This window comes from Ambystoma mexicanum, chromosome 1q (genome assembly GCF_040938575.1).
Source record: "Ambystoma mexicanum isolate Mex_15411 chromosome 1q, UKY_AmexF1_1, whole genome shotgun sequence".
Classification (NCBI taxonomy): domain Eukaryota; kingdom Metazoa; phylum Chordata; class Amphibia; order Caudata; family Ambystomatidae; genus Ambystoma; species Ambystoma mexicanum.
This window is the reverse complement of record NC_090922.1, coordinates 1,320,077,125-1,320,099,209: the sequence shown is the minus strand read 5'-3', so window position 1 is coordinate 1,320,099,209 and position 22,085 is coordinate 1,320,077,125. Positions and strand designations below refer to the sequence as shown.

General features: G+C 42.8%; 1 protein-coding gene across 1 annotated transcript in view; it reads left to right on the top strand.

Moving 5' to 3' along the window:
* The window catches only part of ZYG11B (zyg-11 family member B, cell cycle regulator), a 682,105-nt gene that overhangs the window by 430,598 nt on the left and 229,422 nt on the right, over positions 1–22,085 (top strand). The window contains exons 9-10 of the mRNA XM_069642180.1: positions 18,745–18,906; positions 19,005–19,052. Of these exons, the coding sequence (XP_069498281.1) occupies positions 18,745–18,906; positions 19,005–19,052 (210 nt within the window). The remainder of the gene's footprint in view (positions 1–18,744; positions 18,907–19,004; positions 19,053–22,085) is intronic.

Genomic DNA, 22,085 nt, shown 5'->3' with positions numbered 1-22,085 from the left:
TTGCCATTCGATCTAACAGAAAATGTACACACTCTAGGAGTGCAACGTTCAATATAGTATTCTTTAATTGTCTTGGTAAATGGTGTACCAACAAAAGACAAACAAATTTGGAAACAACTGGTGGACTTACATAAAGTTAGACAAGCCCTGCAATATCTAAAATACAATAACGCATACTACAAGGAAATACATATTGAAGAAAGCTGAAGAGAAAAAACTGAAATAATTCAAGTCATCAGAAACTGGAAAATTTGAACTTCTGGATCCTGCTGCAGTATCCACTCTTTTGGACCAGTACACAATTCATCCATTGCATTCCAATGAAAGCGTAGATGATGCACTAGAAACTTACCAAATGCGACAAACTAAAGGGTCACCAATGAGCATATGGGAAAAAAGTATAGAAGCACGTGCTTTTCCACTACTATTTCCTACTTGCAAAGGAGGAAGATACGATGATAGACCCACTCAGATAACAGCATCAGAATACTGCTCATTACAAATGTATTCTGAAGATCCCAGATTTACACAAAATGTGGAATACATATTCCACTGCCTCTTTGAAAGTGAACTAGCAACCCTATGTTACGGAGTTGCACACATATTGAAATCTGGAACCCACTTTCAAAATATGTCAGCTACGCAGTTAATACAAAAAGTGGTAGAAAAAGATGACGTTTTACAATGAAGCATAACTAATCTGTTTGCAAACCTATGTGGTACAAAAGAATACTGGTTCCAACGTCACGGAGATGTAGGTTGTATGATCAGAAACCTTGGACAACCCACTTGGTTTGTTACATTAAGTTGTGCAGAATATGCATGGGAAGATTTACATGATTTCCTACCCATATCAAACAACAACTAAACCAACATAGATATACTAACACCTGGAGAACTTTGCTCTCTAGATCCTGTTAATGTTTCAAGATATTTCCACCATCGTTTCATTGCTATGCTACACTTCATTTGTAATAAAACTGTTCCTCCCCTCGGAGAAGTGCAACACTTCTTTTGGAGAAAAGAATACCAAGCCAGAGGAGCACCACATATCCACATGCTTTTATGGATTAAAAGGTGCAACTAAATTTGGTCAGGACAGTGATTCCACTGTTTTACAGTTCATCCAAAAGTGTCACTTGTGAAATCCCTTCACAAACGACAGATAGTGACCTTCATGGACAAATTGTACAATTTCAAAGACAGAAATGTGGCAAATATTGTCGTTGCAAATACAAAAACAAAGGGAAATACTACACCAAATGCAGGTTTGGTTTCCCTAGACCAGTTACAGAAACGGGTGAAGTGAACAACTTCATGTCTTCAGTTCGACGAAGTGTTAAAGGTAAATCACCCAAGAACTCGTATTACATAAAAAGAACAGAAGAATCAAAATATATCCATGATTACAATGCAATCGTTGCCCTCTTATGGAATGCAAACATAGATGTGCAGTACATTGCAGACAATTCCACTGCTGTTGCACGATATGTTACAGCCTACTTAACAAAAGCAGAAAAAACGGAGCTTCAAGACCTCTGGGATGACCTATCATCAGACAAAACACTATCTCAGAAATTGTACAACCTAGGCATAAAAATGCTCTCCCATAGAGAATGTGGCGCATATGAACCGGCAGATCGTTTAACTGGTACTGCTTTGTACGGAAAATCACACCACATAGTATGTCTAAGTCTTGGTCCAACTAAATCTAGAAAGAGTTCTGAAATCATATGAGGACATAGAAACAATTGCCAGAAATGATCCCAACAGCCAAGACATTTTAAAAAACAATTTACTGGACACATACCATCTGAACAGGAGTACCACTTTGGAAAGCATGTGTCGATACCACATAGATCAAAACTTTGCATACAAAAATAATGTAAAACTCGATGAAAGCAAAGGCAGATAAAGTCACAGATTGTGAAGGCAGCTTAGTGAAACTTACCAAACGAAGCTTAATTAATAATGTTAAATTATGAGATGCTTTCAAGCAAATGAAAGCACTATCACCGATGTGAACTTTACGCAGTACAAAACAATGTTGCACAATGAACAGCAACACGAAGAACAACTTCAGGCCCAACTAGATAAGGACTCTTCCGACAGTAGTCACCCTTCTGTAACAGGAAGCCAAGAACCACTAGGACAGCCACTAATAGCAAATGAGGCAGAATTAGCTATGACAGATGTGGAAAACACCATGTGTCACTATCAAGAAAATATAGAAGACTTAACTGTACAACAAGCAAAACTTAACAAAGATCAGCGCACCATTTTTGAAGATGTAACAAAACAAATTGCACATGGTGTACAACACGAAAAATAAAGAATGTACCTGCCAACATTAGAAACCAATACCACTGTCCGTCAGTGGTGAAGCTGGGTCAGGAAAAACTTTCTTAATCAAAATCATCAGCAAGTTCCTTCAGCAATTGACAAAAAAACTGTCAGCTGTTGTAACTGCCCCCACAGATTTAGCTGCCTACAACATAGGCAGTGTCACTTTACACAGATTACTACTTCTTCCAGTAGAACACCAAAACAAATTAGATTACTACAAACTTTCTGCAGAAGCTGAAATGGAACTATGCAGAGTATTAAAGCAAATGAAAATGCTACTAATAGATGAAGTGAGTATGGTCTCCAACCTAATGTTGGCTTTGATTCACCTCCGATTGCAAGAAGTACTTAAAACAAACTACGAAGAACTCTTTGCAGGGAAACACATTATCGTTTTCGGAGATCTTCTACAGTTGACACCAGTGAAAGGTGATCCTATTTTTAAAACCTTAGGGCACAAACTCTGCCGTAAAACTGTTGGCAGCATAGGAAATGTCAACCTTTGGCAACATTTCCAATACAGAGAATTAACAGAAACCATGCAGCGATCTGTAGATCTCACTTATGCCAACATCCTAAAAAGTATTAGAGTTGGTGTACTATCTCAAGAAGCACAAGCAATATTGGAAAAAACAGCACATTCATGCACTTTATGGCGATAATGCATGTGCTACTGATGTTATGGAACAATTAGCACACAAAAATGTCAATTGTATGGCCTTAATGCCAACTCTTGCAAGCTGTTTCAAATTCAATGAAACAATGTTAAATAAAGAAATGCAACCAATAATGGAAATTTGCGCCACAGACAAATTAGACGTACATGGTATGACACTACCCATGTGTGAGCAAGCCACAACAAGACTAAGTAGATTAGAAAATTCAATCTCCAACACAGCTGGGTTGGAAAAAATATTAAAATGTATCCTTAAATTGTAGAATAATGCTTAAACGTAACCTTGACATGGAGCAAGGGCTAGTTAACGGGGCACTGGGTACAGTTGTTGGCTTTCAATCATACCCACGTGACAACAACATTCAGTTTGTCAGTATTCGCTTTGACAAACTTTCAGAAGTGAAAAGGATAGGGCGCTCAACTGCTCGATTCCTTCTGTTCAAAGACATGTATGTACGGAGAGAACAATTTTCTCTAACTCTTGCATATGCAGTCACCATTCATAAATCCCAAGGTCTTACCCTAGACAAAGCATTGATAGATATAGGAAATAGTCTTTAAAGAAGGCATGAGCTACGTAGCACTATCATGCTTATGTACACTTGACGGTCTATTTCTAATCAACTTTGATGCAAGTAAAGTGAACGCTGATATTCCTGGCATTTTAAATACAATAGACTGCGTTCACTGTACACCCCCATCTGAAACAATATCCTGTTCCAGTAAAAGTAAAACATGGTAAAAGAAAACTAATTCAAACAGAAATGCAACAGAATCTGACAGCAAATCCTTCAAAGAAAACGAAAGAAGGTAAAGGTTCATCAATTACCACAAGCAAAGAAGAACCTATTAGGGAAAGTAAACCAGGTACTACTTCAAAGAAGCAAGAGAAAGTCCGAAAAAAGCACTCCGATACAGAACTTCCTGGTCCATTCACATATTCAAATGAAACTGGTGTAAGTTGCTACGCAAATGTAGCAATGAATATTATATTTCAATTGCCACCAATTGTTAACAATATTTACTTACACAGTACAGACCAATTGTGTTTGCAAATGTTACTCCTTCATAGAAATGCAGCAAACAACGTACAGTGTTCACGGAATAAGACAAGAATTGGACTAATGTGCTGGAATGGTGAGATTCACTATAAACTCACAAGAAGATCAACAAGAATTTCTAATGTATTTACTACAAGTACTGGAAAACAAAAGCATACCTATAAATGAAATCTTGCAGATTTCATACATGTGGAAACATAGATGCACTCTCTGTAGCAATGTGATACAGGAACAAATCCCAAATGAGAGATTTGTGTATATATCATAACTAATTGTGAATCCATTCCATTTCAGCAACTTGTACAGAATGCAAACCATGGCAGATTATGTACTATGTGCAATTCAGACAATCGCTCCACCTTACTCATACAAACGCATAGTAAGTGCATAATGCTTATGCTGCTACGTTATAATGCAGATGGTTCCAAAAACAACTGCAAACTGACTGGATTCACACACGGTCAAGTGTCACTTGGAAAGAAAACCTTTACAACAGTAGGTATAATCTACCATGCAGGAGCTACAACCAATGGAGGTCACTACAATGCATACATTAAAAAGAAATGTGGATGGGTGGAATGTAATGATAGCACCATTACTCTAAAGCAGAGATTGCCAGCTAATCTCACAAATGCATATTTAATCTTCTTAAAGCCAAAATGTAATAACTGTGTACTTCAACATTACCAAAAAATGAAGTGAAAGACTACAAACAGTTAGAATATGCCAAAAGGTATCTAACTGCCTAAGAGTGTATAACAATGACACAGATGAATGAATACCACAGAACCGTAACAACAAATGCACAGTTAGAATACACCAACAGGTATCTAACTGTTGATAAAAATCGGCAACAAGGCAACAAAAATCATTAATCAGAAAGAACAAGGAAACACTCAAAGAAAGCAAAGAAATAGTTTGTAGCATAGCAAATAAAGGGTTTTTGTAATCCGACAAGGATTTGTTTTCCCCCCAGACCCAATTTGAAAAACAAACGCAGAAACTGAGCAAAATGCACAGTACACTGGTTTGTAAACTAAATGAGGGTAAAAAAAAAAGCTGTAATGTAATAAGTCTTCATAAAATGCAAACACTAACATGCTTTTTTCTTTTATCACAAATTAAAAAAGGCTAGTTCCGCCAAGTACTAGAGTCTTGTTAGACATATAAGGATTCTGAACAAATTAAACGGTAAGTATAATTAGTCATTTCATACATATGCAAATCTACACGGCTAATCTATAGCAGTAATATGGTGCAGTGGTTGTAGGCTGGGCCTAACATCTTTGATGTATAACCTACCACCTACGTCCAAGCAACCAAGACTATAGGTCCTACCCACAACCATTGCTGCATATCAAAACCATGGTGCTTCTAATTTGACTACTTCTAAGTTTAGTTTTGGGTGCATGGTCTGCAGCCATGCAGCCAAGACACTAGAACGTGCACACAACCACTACACCACACTACGGCCATGTTCACTTATAACCGCACTGCTTATGACATCTGTCTTGGGTGCATGGTGTTTGGACATGCGCCCAAGTCTCGGTACTGGCCAGAACCACCAAAGCATATCGCAACCATTGTGGCTTCTAATTTCAGTACGTATAAAGTTGCTTTTGGGAGCATGGCCGAAGGCCATGCTCCCAAAATGCTACGCCCTCCCCACAAGCACCTGAATGATGTTTCATAGTACGAGTGTACCTATACCTGTGATATGCTGCAGTAGTTGTGGCCACAGGCTACAGACTTGGGTGTAAGGCCATAGATTTTTCAATGTATGGGTATACAGTATATATAATCCATACTGGCTTACAACTGCAGTGCTTATAACTTTGTTTTTGGGTGAATGGCCTATGGCCATGGACCAAACACTCTACGTCCTGGCCACAACTACCACACCATATCACACCCATTGTGGCTTCTAATAACACTACATATAAATGTGCTGTTGAGTGCACCCAAGAGTGCAGGGCCTCCCCACAACCACCTGAGTGATGTGCGATACTACGTGTGTATCTATAGGTGTGGTATGCTGCAGTGGATGTGGTGAGAGTATAGACTCTTAGCTGTATGTCCATAGATATTGCAATGTATGGGTGTGCTGTAGCTTATTACCCTCATGCTTACAACTTTGTTCTTGAGCTTGCACACACTCAACAACCATCTGACCCATAAGCAATACTACAGGTGTATCCATTGCTGTGACATGCTGCGGTGGTTGTGGCCAGGGCCTAGAGTCTTGGAAGTATGGCCTACGGCCATGCACCCAAGACTCTAGGCCCGGGCCACAACCACCGCAACATATTGCACCCATGGTCGCTTATACATGAGTAACACACCCATACAATGAAACATTAGAACTGTAGCATGTACTCAATTTGTATCCAGGACTCTAAACCCTGCCCACACCTACCAGATACATAATCGAATGTATGGGTGTGATGTATGAATGTGATATCGGTCATGATGCCTACCCCCGGGCATCAGGACCAAGGCCCTCAGCTCCGGGAGCAGGCATCCAGACATTTGTTTAAACCTCAGCAGCCCCGGCTAGGAGCTGTCTGGGTTCAGTCCTGGCGCCTTAGGCGCCAGGCTCATCATAGAAATCAGTCCTGGTGCCATAGGCGCCGGGCTCATAGACTTTACTTACCTGATGCAGACCATGCTGCAAAAGAGTCCAAGCCTACATGAGGCCTGGATGGGACTATTTTGTTACAGGGGCTAATTTTTACTCGGGCGTGGCTCTAAGGAACTTCTTACCTGGGACTACTTTGGAGGCTATTTAAACCACACCCGAACAGCAGCACATCCTTCGCGTTATTCTGCATCCAGCAGCGTGACGCTCACCGTGCCTGCAGCCAGCATCCAGTCTTCTGCCACGCCCGCGTGCCTGCAGCCAGCATCCAGTCTTCTGCCACGCCCGCCTAGAATCCGGAGCTCCTAGAATAAAGAAGAAGAAAAGGACAAGGTTAGAAAACAAACTTATTTCAAATTCCTCACCTAATTCCGGAACCATTTCATCTCCGGACCTGGAAAGTACATCAGTCCTGCACGCGTCGCTTTGCCAGCTCCAGCACGGCGCCATTCTCACAGCATCTTTCGATCTGGAACTGTCCATCATTTCTTCGCCGTAATCCGGCACCTAGGGGACACAAGAAAAAACAAGGTGAGCCAAGGGAATCAACAAATACAACCTCTTACCACCATAGACTTACCACCGGCGGTATTATTCCATAACTCTCCACATTTTCATATGCCGCGTCTGTAAAGAGGGAGAAAAACACATTAACGCATGCAATAGTTACCGGACAGTGTTGGGTAACACAGCCTCTTATCTGAACGCCAGCAGCAGCTAACAGACCTTCTTCTCACAAACTCAGTTGCAACTTAAGGAAGGAAGGAAGGGGACAAGAGTGAACATCGGGCACATTGAACTCTTTGAACTTGATACCAATCCCGCCAGGGACTTCAGAGTCAATACTTACCGGAACTCTCCCAACGCCTTCAAACCAGTGAAGTAACTGGTATCTACGCGCCCCTGCAAGACACGCAGGATGGAGAGCTCATCTTTTACGAACATAAGGTGAGGTTACTAAGGGGATATCGGAGATGATTAGTGGGGGAGAGCGAGAACAGTTGGGAGGCCATGCACACAAGACTGTACACACTCCCCACAACCATCTAATCGATAATCAATACTACAGGTAGATCCATTGGTGTGACATGCTGCGGTGGTTGTGGCCAGGGCCTACAGTCTTGGAAGTATGGCCTACGGCCATGCATCCAAGACCCTAGGCCCTGGCCACAACCACAGCAGCATGTCACACCCATGGCGGCGTACTAATCAATAGCACACCCATAGGAAAAAATAATGTAATAACATGTATTCAATTTCAATGTTTGCTAACACCATGCGTGTCCTTGGAACAGTCTCAAGGTGCCTGTGCACAGCACAGACTTAAATACTACCCTTATTAAACCCCTCATTTTCTGTACGCACACACATTCTGAACAAGGCGGGCATAGAGAATACGTCATTAACACCTACCGCCTGAACAAATACAAGTTTTCACCCATCTCTTACTGGGTGAACATCCCCAAGCACTATGACACAGCAGAATAGTTTTCGAAATAGCATGTTGACGCTGCGTTGTCGGCAGATGCAAGATGTTGGGCGCATTCAATCTGACGCAGAACACGTCTCACTGCAGCCAATCGGCAGAGACCTCGCGTGTCCACGGTCATGACGCCAGCCCCTTAGCCAATCGGTATCTTGTCCGTGGAGCGAACAGGGAAGTGTGACCGCGGAGTGGACAAAGATATCACTAATTTTTTTAGAGCTAATTTTTGGTAATTTTAAATAAAAGTACTGCACGGATTGTCATCTAATTTACAAAAGTACGCTTTCGGGACCAAGCCCCTGCCCCTGCCGCAAATTTGGTGAAAATCCGTCCAGCGGTCTGTCCTGTAGCCATGCACAAAGTTTTTCCCCTATTCAGTCTATGGGGAAAAAAAGACGTTTTTGGGACCCCCCTATAAATGTGCCCCCCCCAGAAGAATCCTCACCAAACTTTCCAAAAACTTTCAGAGTGGCCCATATATTTTTTTTGCAAAGTTTGGTGGGGATTCGTCCAGGGGGAGCAGAGTTATAGGCCGCCCAAAAAGTGCTCTTCCTATGGAAACAGCAACTTAACTATAACTACACAGCCACCATATCTAGGTCTATCTCTAGCATGACAAAGTTAAGACTGGATGACCAATTTTTCGTGGGCTATTCGGGCCACAAATTGGGTATGGCTATCACCAAACAGACATTATCCAGATGGATTATATTGGCAATATCAGAATGCTACAGACTGGTGGGAAAATATCCTCCAGAAGGCCTACGGGCTCATTCGACCAGATGCGTGGCAACTTCCTCTACTTTACAGAGGGGAGTACCAATAAAGGAAATCTGTGCGGCTGCCACATGGTCGTCAGTACATACCTTCACTAAACATTATAGTTTAGACTCTTCCTCAGGTCAGGAATCTGTTTTTGGCAAAGCAGTGTTGCATTCCGTGCACACACACCCATGAAAAACTATTAAATTGTCATATAAAATTCAGACACCCTCCTCCAGTAAACTACAAACTGCTTTGGGAGTGTATTAAAAGATAAGGAATACATGGGAGGAGACAATCCATTCGAAGAACAAGTTACTTATCCCTGGTAACGTCCTTTCGACTGGATGTTCCTCCCACGTATTCCTTATCCCCCCCTCCCAACCTACCCTGCAGTAGCATTCCCCTTGCGATTACAGTCTGCGTTCCCTCAGGAGTAACTGTCGGGTATAATATAAATACTTCACTCGTAAAAACGGAACTGAAGCCACCGGGCTCTGCGCATGCTACATATACCTTTGGTGACGTCGATATCGAAACAGAGGCCTCCGAGGGACAGAGCCCCCTGCTGACAAATTTCGATATTGGAAAAATATCAAAAGATGAGGAATACGTGGGAGAAACATCCAATCGAAACAACGACCAGGGGAAAGTAACTTGTTCTTCTCGAGTGACTCATGGTTCACCCCGGATGCCCCTGAGCTGGGCTGAGATCCTTCTTCTTAGACAATTAGTCTCCCTGATCCGGGCTCGGATCAATTTCAGTTTGCATTAAACTATCGAAGACTTTCGAATGTGCACAGGGTTTAGCTTGACAAGTGCAGGACCAGTTTGGTTTCCAGTTTACCTTTTCCCAAATACCAACCTTTTGATACCTTACAGACTTTCAAATGAGCACCCATGTAGCGCTGGGTCACTCTGTCCTCCTGTATCTTTCTTGGCTACCAAACGTTCAGTCACTCCTCTGGTTTTCCGTTATATCCGTGTCGCTCGTTACATACTTTTCACACACAGTTCTCTTTAGATTTCTTCATACAATGTTGCTGCTCGCAACCTTGGTTCTAATACAGGCTGGTCTGGTATCCGTCTCTCCGGCTCACCGGCTGTGCTTTGTTGTAGGAGCCAAGGGGAGAGCCCCGGTTACCTCTGACACAGGGTTGACACCAAGGGGTAGCCGGGGGGGGGGCATGACACCCTTATAAAAATGCTGCCCCCCACCCAAAAACGAAAAAGCACTGAACTGTGCATGAACAATAACATGCCCAGTTTAGTGCCAGACTGAAGTCAGAGAGCCACGATGGTGGCCCTGCCCCCCATTGATCGCATATGCTCAGTGGAGTTGACCTGGAAATAAACGCAGCCTGAGCACGCCCATTCCCATTTCTGCTTTTGCTCGCACTTCCAGGCTGTGTGCACTTCCAGGCACTGACCTGGGCGATCTGGGCTGCAACGCTGAGGGATTGAGTGGTTACCAGGCAAGCACCTCAGAGCTCAGGTATGTGGCACCAGGGGTGGCGCCCGGCATGGGTTTCGGAGGACTAAAGGCCCACCCCCTTGACAATTTAATGCCGTTCTTGTGATTCTAATGTGCGAACAAACAAATGGCACAGAGACGAAGCAGCCAATGGCATTATAGATTGTGTGGCTGCACAATGGGCCTGCTTAAGCAAGCAGTCTTTATTTCAACTGTCCTGTAAAGCAATGTTTTGGTATCAACAACACGTAACTGATGTTGCGTTTAGAGATAGTTTGCAGACTGTGTGTGCAAGTCCATGCGTTCTCACCAAAGTGCGCCTGGTACGATAATGCAGTGTTTTGTTCAGGTGTTGCTTCTTTATAGATGAATCTCGGGTGGAAGCGGATTTGTTCTTTATGCGAACAGTCAACCAAGCCCTCAAACGGCATTGTCACTGCGCAGCTTTTTTGACCGCCTGATTGCCGAGTGTGTTGGATGCCACATAACTGCGGGTCTCTGTAGCGCTGCTCACCCGTGGAATCTTGACAAACTGGTGTGCACGTGCTTGGCTGCCTGTTTCTTGACTTTGCTTCAAATCAGAGAGGAGACTAATTTAAACCACCCCCAGCTGTGTTGGTGGTGCATACTGGCTACATGGTTGGATCGGTTTCAAGAAGCAACCAGAACAAGTATTCTCGCTCCATCATTCATAGTTTAAAGTGGGGCTTCGGCTACGATTTATTTACAACTCTCGCTGTACTTATAACCCCCTCGCAAAGGTACTATAATGCACGTTATTGAGATGGCCAACAACCTCACTTTTCAATATGCCTTTTTTCTCCACCTGCTTGTAAAGCAGTTTGGAGCTCTTGACAAGTACATTTAATAGGCAACATCACCCAGTTTAAAGTGCACCAGCCGAGAATAAGGCGAAGCTGGCTACACTGGCTGTCAGCTTACTATGACGGAAGGCGTCCACAATGGCCACTGACCACAAAGTTCTGCAGGCCCAACCATTTGTCCATGCTGCAAGCCAATCCGACGATCAACCTGTTCCTGCCACTTCAAGCAATGCATTTCTACGTGTGTTCAAGAATAGACCACTAACCAAAAACCCTTGCCTGGTAACTCTCCTTCAGCTGGCCCATGGCTTGTGATGGCACTGAAATGGACCAGAAAACGGAAACTGTTTTTCTGGTTATCTTTCTGATCAGCTGTTCAGTTGTTGCAGTTGAATTTGGGTCCATGTTTGGTGTTTTAACAGGGAAGTTTGCTATCCCAGGGCGCAATGTTGCTACATTTATACTGTGAGTTTGCCCCGAAGCTCTTTTCTTGGCACTGATCAGGGGCGGCATTGCAAAACACCGAAGCCTAATGGAGTTTGCACTAAACCTTACTTAGCTGTCGCTAACATGTTTTACTGATAATGCATTAAACAGTTAAGTTGACACTCAAGCATGCCAATCGTTTTCTAGATGTGGCACAATTGGTCAGATTGCTTTCATGTTTTTTTTGTAAACTGACTTTATTGATCTAAAACCTACCTATTAGTGAAATTGACGTTGGCATCTGTCAACTGTGCCACATCATTGCAATGTTCTCAAAATGACATTTCATTGTCAGATTTAAGATATGCTTAGGGAAAGGGTGTGTTCTGTGTTTATCTTGCAGGGGTATGAGGCCGACTCCTGTCTGTTCTCCAGAGCATGCACCCATAGCTATTTGCAGGACCCATCGAGTGTGCATTAAAAGTATGGCTGTTAGTTGATTTTGACTCTTTGCCACGTCTCTATTAGTATTGTGTGCCAATTGTGCAAGAGTTTGTTTCATGTGTGTCCGACTCTGCTTGCGGATCAGCAGCACTTGCTCACATACGTGGAATGAAAGCTAGCTATTGATCTTTCACACAGGTTAAGGTTTATGGAATCTTTACATTGGCATCAACCCCATATTTCTGGTTGTTACATTAGATTTTGCCAAGTTTGTCGAGGGAGTGCTATTGCTTGGTGCCAATGCCATTTGTTTTATATAGTTCTGGCCTATTTAGACTAGGAAGTTTATGCTGCCAATCTACAGAGTGGCCTGTTGGCGGGCACGTGTAGGAATTTCTTCTCCAGGCAGGAACTCTGCCTTCAGAGATATCTTGCATTCCTTGCATTCTTGCAATACTAATACATTCCTTGGACGAAAAGCGGAGGATACATATTTTATGGCTTTTTTGCAAATCTTGTGTGCTTTTCTTTGTGTTTTTATTTTTTTGTTCTTTTTTGAGATTTCTGCCACACAGGTCTGCTTGGTGACTTCCTGTGAGCATTTTAGCCCAACCAGCGAAAACCCTCCATCACTATCCTTATGAACACACACTTTGCATAACTCATTACCAATTCGTTACAGAAACAAGCAAATTAGAAATGAATCAGGATTTGAAGAAGTATTAACACAAACGCCTTAAAACAAGATCATACAAAACAAGCATGAGCTACGTCTAAATAAACCAGAAAGTTTCACTTGGTACAATAATTTGAAAGCTTCACTGCTCATTAGCACACACAGATTGTTATTGACCTTAGTTCAGCTAATCGGAATGTGAGTGCAGTCAATAGCTACTGGTATTGACTGTATTCTAAATATTCTCTCTTCAAAAGCATAGAGGGAAACAACAATGCAATCCATAGGCCCTATTTCTTTCAACAGGACACTTCCTGTCATGGAGAGGACCTTTTTTTCTGCAACATGCTATTTAAAAAAAGAGCTAGCACAAACATGGGAAAACATTTTCACTTTTACACAACACCTAATGTATGCTCATGTTAAACCTATTACAGTTCACCCTGTGCAATTAAAGTGCTTAACTTGTGAAGACGACCTTGTTATTCAAGCATTATAAAATAATTGAATTTACGAACTTAGTGTGTTTACTTTATTCACTTAGTTAAAATGTGTACTTCACCCGCAAAACTCAAAAAATTGACTGTTACTACCATTATGAACTAATAGTCTTATAGACCTTAGGAGGAGTCGTTATCGCTTGGGATGATGAACATTCCCCAACTTATGACCCTTGGTTTCTCCTTGGGCTATGCCTGGTGGCCAATATTTATCCTGGCACAAAGACCCCTCCCTCGGTCTATAAGGCTATACTAGTTTCCCCACATCTTTGGTATAGGTCTTGAGTATGTAATTGGCTAGCGCTCCCAGGCTACTCTTGGTGTACTCTAGGTGGCAAAATATACAAACAATGTCATCTACTCTATTACACTGCACAGGTCCATTAGATGGTATTGTATACATGCACATTCTAGTTTTATCCTACATGAATGTATTGATCCTTTCAGTAAAAGCTGATTTTAAAAAGAAAATAATGTGATCCATTACTTGAAACTCTGCAAGTGTTGGTGCTTTTTAGAGCAGTTTAGCAAATTGAGTGGCTATATGCCCAGAAGGTTGTTCACCTGTGTTATGATTCTCTAAATAGAACACCCTTTGATAGTTCAATTTCCACACCATGTGTTGTCACTAACCATTTAGGAATTGATGCGTGAAATCTAAATTAAAAAAAGTCTCTCTGTGTTTGGATTTCCATCTCTATTCCCACCATCCAGCAGCAGATAGGTTATCCTTGCTCTGAGTAAAATATTCTTTTTAAATCGGCTTTCAATTGGTTAGGTATTGTCAGTCAAAATGTTGGATGAAGCCGCCTACCAGATATGATGCTCAAAGTGCTGACGTTTTGAGTTCCATTTTTAAAGATCACGTTTTCCTTTCGAATGTTGAACTCTCATTGCATTTTATGGCACATGTTAGGAATGGTGGTATAGTGTGTTGACAATGCGTGCTTGGCAATGTTCCTAGCTTGCCAGCACCATGAGTTTACCACTCAAAATGCTAATCATTTTGACTGGTTGTTGGCTTCACCCGGGTAATGCAATGCTGTCTCTTCAGCACTAGTTTGCCCTATGATATGATTGCTCTGACCGCCGTACCTATTGAGTGTGGTGAGACATTTGGGGACTTTTTCAGAAAGGATCATGGTCCACTCTATCCAGTAGCATGTTTCAAGTAAGGACTTCTAGCTAATGGCTAAGGAAGCGCTCTGGTCTCCTTCCGGCACAGGTCACTTGTAGGTCCCTGCTTATCCCATTCTTTCCGGGTCGCTGCCAGAGGCGCTACCAAGGGGTGGCCAAGGGGGGCCACAGCCATCACTGGCCGGCCCGCCTCTTAGGTGTTTGTTTTTGGTGTGCCACCCCAAGATTTCCAGTGACATCATCAGGCCACCCATATGGAAAATGTCTGCGGGCGCCACTGTTTTAGGTTTCTTATTTTCCAAGGTTCACGAAAGTAACGGTTGGAAAGGTCAAGGGCACTTCTCGCCTTGCAACCCTCTCTGATCTTGATGTCTTTCTCCTTCTATTAAACTGCCAGCTTGAAACTGCTGCTTCCTCATGTGTTTTGCCCTGCTCAGAGTGTGCTTTCGTGCTCCGCCTTTTATCTATGTGGGGGAAGTGTGATGGAAGTCAGGTGTGTGTGTAATGACCAGTAATTGCCTCACCTTGCCTGACCATTGTATTGGGACATGTCATCTATACGGCTCTGGTGTTAGTCTGTTTTTGCTCATGGTGAGCTGTCCATGAGAAAGTGTTCATGTCAGGAAAGGGGGAACGGGTGTTGCATTCCTAAACATCCTACATGGTAGGATGGGGAAAAGGTGTTACAGGGAAGGGGATACTGCATCTCGCCATCCTGTGTCCCACTCCCCGAAGACCTCTCATCCAGGTGATCCTTCCGCACTGGTCTTCCCCGCCCCTGGAACTGGATCCAAAAGCGATGGCCGTGTCCTGGCCACCTGGATGACAGATCCTCGGGGACTAGCGGATGAGACACCTTCAGGTTTCCTACAATGCATATGTGGCAATGTCTTTTTTAATTCAATTTGTGCTGGCCCATTCCCAGACACTTTATTCTGTTGTGGTGCCAGACTTGAATGGTTTTGCACTCTCGTGTCGTTTTTATTGCAGTAGGGCATGTCAAGAATACTAAAGGTCAGGCCTGTTACAGTTCTGTGTCCACAATACATATTTCTTGAACAGACATTCTTTAAAAGGGTATACTAATAAAATTTGTAGTGCTGAACCGTTTTATTTGGGCAATTTACAGTTGTAGGCAGATCACTCAAGTGCTGTTACTAGTGACTTTAAAGGGATCTTTGCATGTACATACAGTGCTTATGAATCCCTGGCCCATGCATGAATGGGGTCATGAAGTCCTGGTTTTAGTCTTTGAATGTGAAAGGCAAAACCTAAGTCGCAGATTGCAAACTTTATGATCTACTAGCGCATGACATGGGAATGCTAGGCAGCTCTGCAGATAGATTACTGAATGTGTGATTTTACAGTCTGTTTTTAGCAAGACCCTGCTAGATCAGCAATTTAAATAAACATTTGATTTTACTTCGACTTCATTGATTGTAGTCCTGATTTAAGTAGACATCTGTTCCATTGGCAAGATACAGCATTCTCTGGTGTCTGTGGCATTCACAGGTCTCCCAACTAGACCCACAGCTGATAATGTACAATTTCTGTGCTGTTTTCTCTTTTATGCTTTGTGAATTGCAGCCCTTTATTTATAACAAAATGCAAAAGTCTCACAGCGCAAGGTAAAAATAAAAAATCGGCTAAACTGATATGAGTCTATTTGAGAGCTCTCTGCAGTGGCCTGTGAATTGTATATAGTTTGCCCAAATCATTGTCTGTAGACTTAATCATTCTTTGTGTTGACCAGAACTTACTTTCATGACAAAATGCAAAGTGAATAAACAAGCGGATATTAAAACGTAATAAACCCGAGCAGCCAGACTTTACTACACATTACCTATCCTTATGTGAAAAGGGGGTCTGCCAGGGGGGCCTTTAGTTTTTGGGTCGGGCTTTTAGTCTGGTTTTTACGTTAAGCAAAGGTAATCTCCCTGGTTGTGTGGTTTGTCTTGCTCTGGTCTCAAGGGGGCTGCACTGCTTACCCGTTTTGACCCTGCCCCCTGGCTTTTGGTGGTGGAACCTGACCCTTGATATCCTGTCTGGCACCTTCCTGGATGACTGCGATAGGTAGCTGCCCCTTCACCATAAGGAAAACCTGATTTTGCCACGATAAAAAGTATTATACTACCTATAGTGCCACCCACCTTACCAAGTGCATTGTCTTATATAGGAGAACTGTGAATCCTTTTGTAACTAACCCTAAGTAGCTAGAGGCTAGCTACTTAAGTTGAACATTGGTGAACTGTCCTTGGAATAGGGTTTGGGCTTGTCACCCTTGGTATTGAATTGTTGCTGTTACCTTATAACTTTAAGGCCTGTGTGATCTTGTCTGACTTTAGATTGGTGTTAGTGTTGCTATTGGAACATGCACATTTTAAAGTAGATGTGTTCAATTCTGGACAACAAACTGTGTGCATATGCATAGATTTGTTTTACTTTTTAGTATATTTGACTTAATGCATGTGTTTTGCTAAATAACACGTAGTATTTTTGTACTCACCGTTTTGTTGCTTGTCAAGCTCTTGTAGTGTTAATTGAACTTTAATTCATACTTTTGTGACAATCCTTTGAAGGTCCACTAAGGTTGGCTTCCCAAGATATGCCGGTATTGGTTCTGAAAAACCGAACACTGAGGAAGTCACTGCCCTGGTAGAGGTGGAAGAGAGTAACACTTGAGATGTCATGTAATCTAGTGTTGTCCATAGAAATTAATTTATTTAAAAAAGGTGTGAAAGATACTCGTGGCCATCATTTTGGTAGCTTGGGCATGCAAAAGGTGATGGGGTATGTAAATCCTTGCCAGATAAAGAATGTCCTAATCAATCAAAGAGAACTTGAAGCATATTGCATGCAACTGAGACCTCTGATGTTACTGAGGCAAAAATAAAAATGCAGGAAAAGGGACAACTGGCCCAGAGCAGTCATGACCGGAGGGTTCTTCCCGGACACCTTTGCAGTCGGGCCCTATCCCTGGTATCCTTTGGTATAGGCGCTGAAACAACCAGCTGGACAAACAGCCCATGCACAGCGTCGAAAATGTTTGAATTACCCTAAAAAGCACAAAGGGAAGGTGTCTAAAACTTCCCAATAGAAATGTCTCTTAAAGCTACTTGCGGGCAGGTGTCTGATCAGTTTGTCACTAAAATGACCAGGCTGCTGATTCTGCTATCCAGACATGCTTGGTTAGAAAGTGCCAACCTCCTTATTCTTTTCTTAATGACAATCCATTAAAGGTCTCTAGAAATTATTTTGTCCATCCAGATGTTCTGGAGGAAGACTAAGAAGAGAAAGGATAAGGTCTTCCTTTTAAAATGTCCGCGAAACCCCATCACTTTACCACCTTTTGGCCTTTTCTAAGAAATGTTCCAGGGTGTTCGCCTCTGTACGAGGCTTAACTTTTGCTTTGGAACCTTGGCCCCCAGCAAACATGAGTCGAGGTCTTAGATTTCTTCCCTGGGTTCCCAATGTAGTCCCTCATGGGTCAGATGCCTTCCGTTTATGCATTCCTGTGAGGCAAGGTAAGTGTCTGGGCCCTGAAGTAGATAGAAATATGAAGAGTGTACTATGAAAGTGCATTTCTGCAGTGGCATGAGAGTAAAGTGCTTGAATAACCGTATATCAACAAATATGTAGTGCAAAGTGCAATATGCATACAATATTCAACAAAGTGATTGTAAATATATTTGCTAAAAAAATCGATCTGTAATTAAAATTGGTTTGAAATAGTAGCAAAAAGAAATCTGATAATCGCTAAAAAAACCTGAGCCTGCCATAAAATTCATGAATGGTCACAAAGGGAAGAGGGGGCACACCTGAAGGGCTTGAGAGGCTTATACTCACTATCTCCTGAGAAGATCCCGTAACAGCTCAGCCCTACAACAGGAGGTCGGGAGGGGGAACGGAAAAAATCAAACTTCTGAAACAGCCTTACCTTTGAAGTGTCTCTAAATGCCAACTTGAGGCTGCCAACATATTGGCCGCAGTAATCTTCCTGGATGTCTCAGGGAGACAGAAAATACAGGAAGAGGCAGGTGCTTGCAGCCCACTTGAGGATCATGTGTAAACAGGGACATTTTCATGGACAACTGTCTGGATGGCAGACTGCCTTCAGTAAGTGAGAAATGTGCCAAGAAAGGTGGGACACGATGCAATGAGTCTTACCTAGGGCTCCAGCAAACTGGTTATGGTGAATCTGCATGTGTGCTCAGAAAAATTGAGCTTTTGCTGACATTAAATTTCACAAATTCATTGTGTATGGTCTTATTTTTTTTTTTTTTATCCTTCTCAGCAACTTCTTCAAATAGTTAAACAGAAGACTAATCAGAATTTAGTTGATACAACTTTAAAGTTTACACTCAGTGCCCTTTGGAACCTCACAGATGAATCTCCAACTACTTGCAGACACTTCATTGAAAATCAAGGCTTGGAACTATTCATGAATGTTCTAGAGGTGAGTACCATCAAACATCGTTATTACCACATTTCACATTTTTAGATACAATCTTTTTATAGTATAATTGGTACCTTAATGTGTTTTTGTCATTTTAGGCGTTCCCATCAGAGTCTTCTATTCAACAGAAAATACTTGGCCTTTTGGTAAGACGTGCATGCACAATACAATTCTGGTAACCTGCACCTTTTTGTTCTATAAACTTTGATAATTAATTATTCGGCCAAGTTTAATGAGGACTCGATAACTCATGTCTCTTGAATGTGTACACATTTCAAAACTATGCCTGGTATGTGCACAGAAATATTTTTTCTTCAATTTTGGTTTAACAAAACAGAACAGAAACTCCCTTAAATTGAAATTAGATTTCCCCATTTAATGTTTAGGTGTGACGATAGGAGTATTTGGAGAAATATTAGTTGGTGGAGATGAGAGGGTGGAACTTGAGGGATCCCTCCAGAAATGGGGGAGATGGAGCGCAGTGTTTAATGAAGATTACCCAGGCTTATAGCGCAGGGAGTCTTGATTCTATTAGACACAGAGGCAAGCATTATGCTTCAGCAGTTTTAAATGTTTGAACTTTGCAAACATACAACCCAAACAATCAATGTCTTTTTTTAAAATTGAAATGAAGTCCCTACACTCTTGTAGTCCTTTCCTGCCCCTGAACGGAACACTTCACAACCTGTCCAGTGCTCCTCCTCTTCCTTGATGCTCTGAAGCTGCATCCAGGCTTTGTAGCCTCCTCTAGTTAACTGACGACGAACGCCAACATCCGAACACTTGAAACATCGAGAGGTCTGCAGACGATACTTATACGACTTCCCCAGACTGCATCCATCAGCCGTTGTTCTGATCTTCTCCTGCAGAAAGAGAACAAGATCGTGCGGGTGGGCATATGTCACTTGCCACAAAACTAAACATGTCCATATATATAACTGTTGCCTATCATGCATGTGCTGGCAGGAATAATGATTACCTCTGTGTTTTGAATAGAATCAAGACTCCCTGCGCTAGAAGCCTGGGTAATCTTCATTCTTTATAAAGACTGGAGGCAAGCATTATGCTTGTTCATAGTTGTGAATCACTATATCCACTACTGATATTATCGGCTTACAGTAAAAGGCCTTAAAAACGCCATTGTTCGACAAATCTGCTGCCCGCAGGATATCATGCAAACTGGCTCCCACTGTATAAGCTTTTGAGGCAACTGCCTCTCCCCCTCACCAAATGTGCACCGAACTAAGACATATCCACACCTGCCTGTGCCATAATTTCATTTACCCACCTCGCTATGGTGGCTGTCGCCACTGCCCTGAATGATATCCTGCATGTTCTGTATAGCTGCGTCACGCCCGCCGGTCTCACTTTGGCAGTCCTGGACTCGTACTCTCTAATGCAATCAGCTACACAAAGCTGTGGCTGTCCGGGCAAGTAGGGGTACGATAAGGGAGGAGTAATGAGTCTTCGTCCTCCTGGCGATCGTAAATACTATCCCTTCGGGTCCAAAGACCCACCTGTCTATCTCTAGGGCCCTAACCGTCCAAAACTCTTAAAAGAAACTAAACATAGCAGCATTGCTTGCTTTCCTGATACTTGAGATAAAAATAGGTATTTATTGGATGGGTGTTGACTATGAAATACAGGACCATGTTGACATACCACAAGAACGTGTACCTTGGTAGGGGAGGGGTGCAGTTTCACTCCTCTTAACGAGGCGTACTACTGCTGGGTGCTTGTCCACTGGGATCTTGTCTGAGGTCATGACCTGCTGATATGGCCGATCTATATATTTCTAGCACCCAGAAAGCTTTACCGGCCGCAACTAAGGAGGCTACAAAATTGAGAACTTGTACTATAGGCACAAAAGCTGGATGAAAACTGTCTACACCAGTCCTGCCACTTGCTCCACAGTTCCTGCGGGTGAACCACACCCATGATTCCTATATAAGCCCGGCAGCCTGGTTCAAAATGACTGGCAAGCTCCATTGTTTCTGGACACCCTGCAGGCTAGTATTGGGAGTGCCCTTGTTGCTCAGAGGATGATACTTCCTGGTTGGGTCTGTGATCCGGTGCTCCATCTGTGGAAGGGCTTGTGGGAAATCAGAGGAAAGCTCCATCAGAATTGTAAACCCTGCTTGCAACTTCCAGGCGGGAGCCACTATCACCATTTCTGCCTCTCTCTGCGAATGTTCGCCAACACCCTGCTCAACATCATGAATGGAGCGAAGGCATATTGTCCTGCCAGCTGTGCAGAAATGCATCTGTACTCGGAGCATTTGGATCTAACCTCCAGCTGAGGAATCTGGGTGTCTGAGCGTTCAGCCTGGAGGCAAATGTATCTGTCGATCTGCCCCCCAGATGTCCATCAGTCTCTGGAAAATCTGTCCAGCTACCAGTCGCTGGCGTCCGTGAGATGTTGGGAATTCCAGTCTATTATGTTGAACGTTCCTGGCAAGTATTCAGCCGTGACTGATATTCTGTACTCTAGGCAGTGATGCCAGAAGTCTTTTGCCAATTATGCCAGAATTCTGGACCTTGTGCCCTCCAGAGTTATGTATCGAACCACTGACACGTTGTCCATTTTGAGCAATATGCAGAAATCTACTGTCTCTTGTAAAAGCTTTGATGGCAAATGACCCAGCTAAAATTTTGAGACAATTGATATGAAGATGCAACGCTTCATGGGCTCACTTTCCTCCTGTCCTTATGGCCCTGCATCTGGCCCCCAGCCTATCCAGCTGTTGTCCGACTCGATAACAAATTCTGGAACGTCCCCAAAAATGTGCACCCGTTCCATGCTTCCATGTCATGGATGCCACCATTTGAGTTCCATGCTCCCTTCCTGTTCTAGCAGAATCCTCTGATGGTATCTCAGCCACTGTTGAAGATGTTTGTTCAATTTCTGCAGCGCTCGATAATGCAGAGGCCCGGGAAATATGGCTTGAATGGACGAGTTTAGCAATCCCACAATTCTCGCTAACATCCTGAGCGATATGACCGTCTTCTTGAGACATACCCATATATCGTTTTTTATATCCCACACTTTTCTCGCTGGAAGCTGGAGTTGTTGATCGGCAGTCTACTATTAATCCTAGGAAGGTCCATTCTTTTTCTGGGCTCCAAATCGGACTTCTCTAGGTTGACCAGGAACCTTAGGGATACTAGGAGGTTCTTTA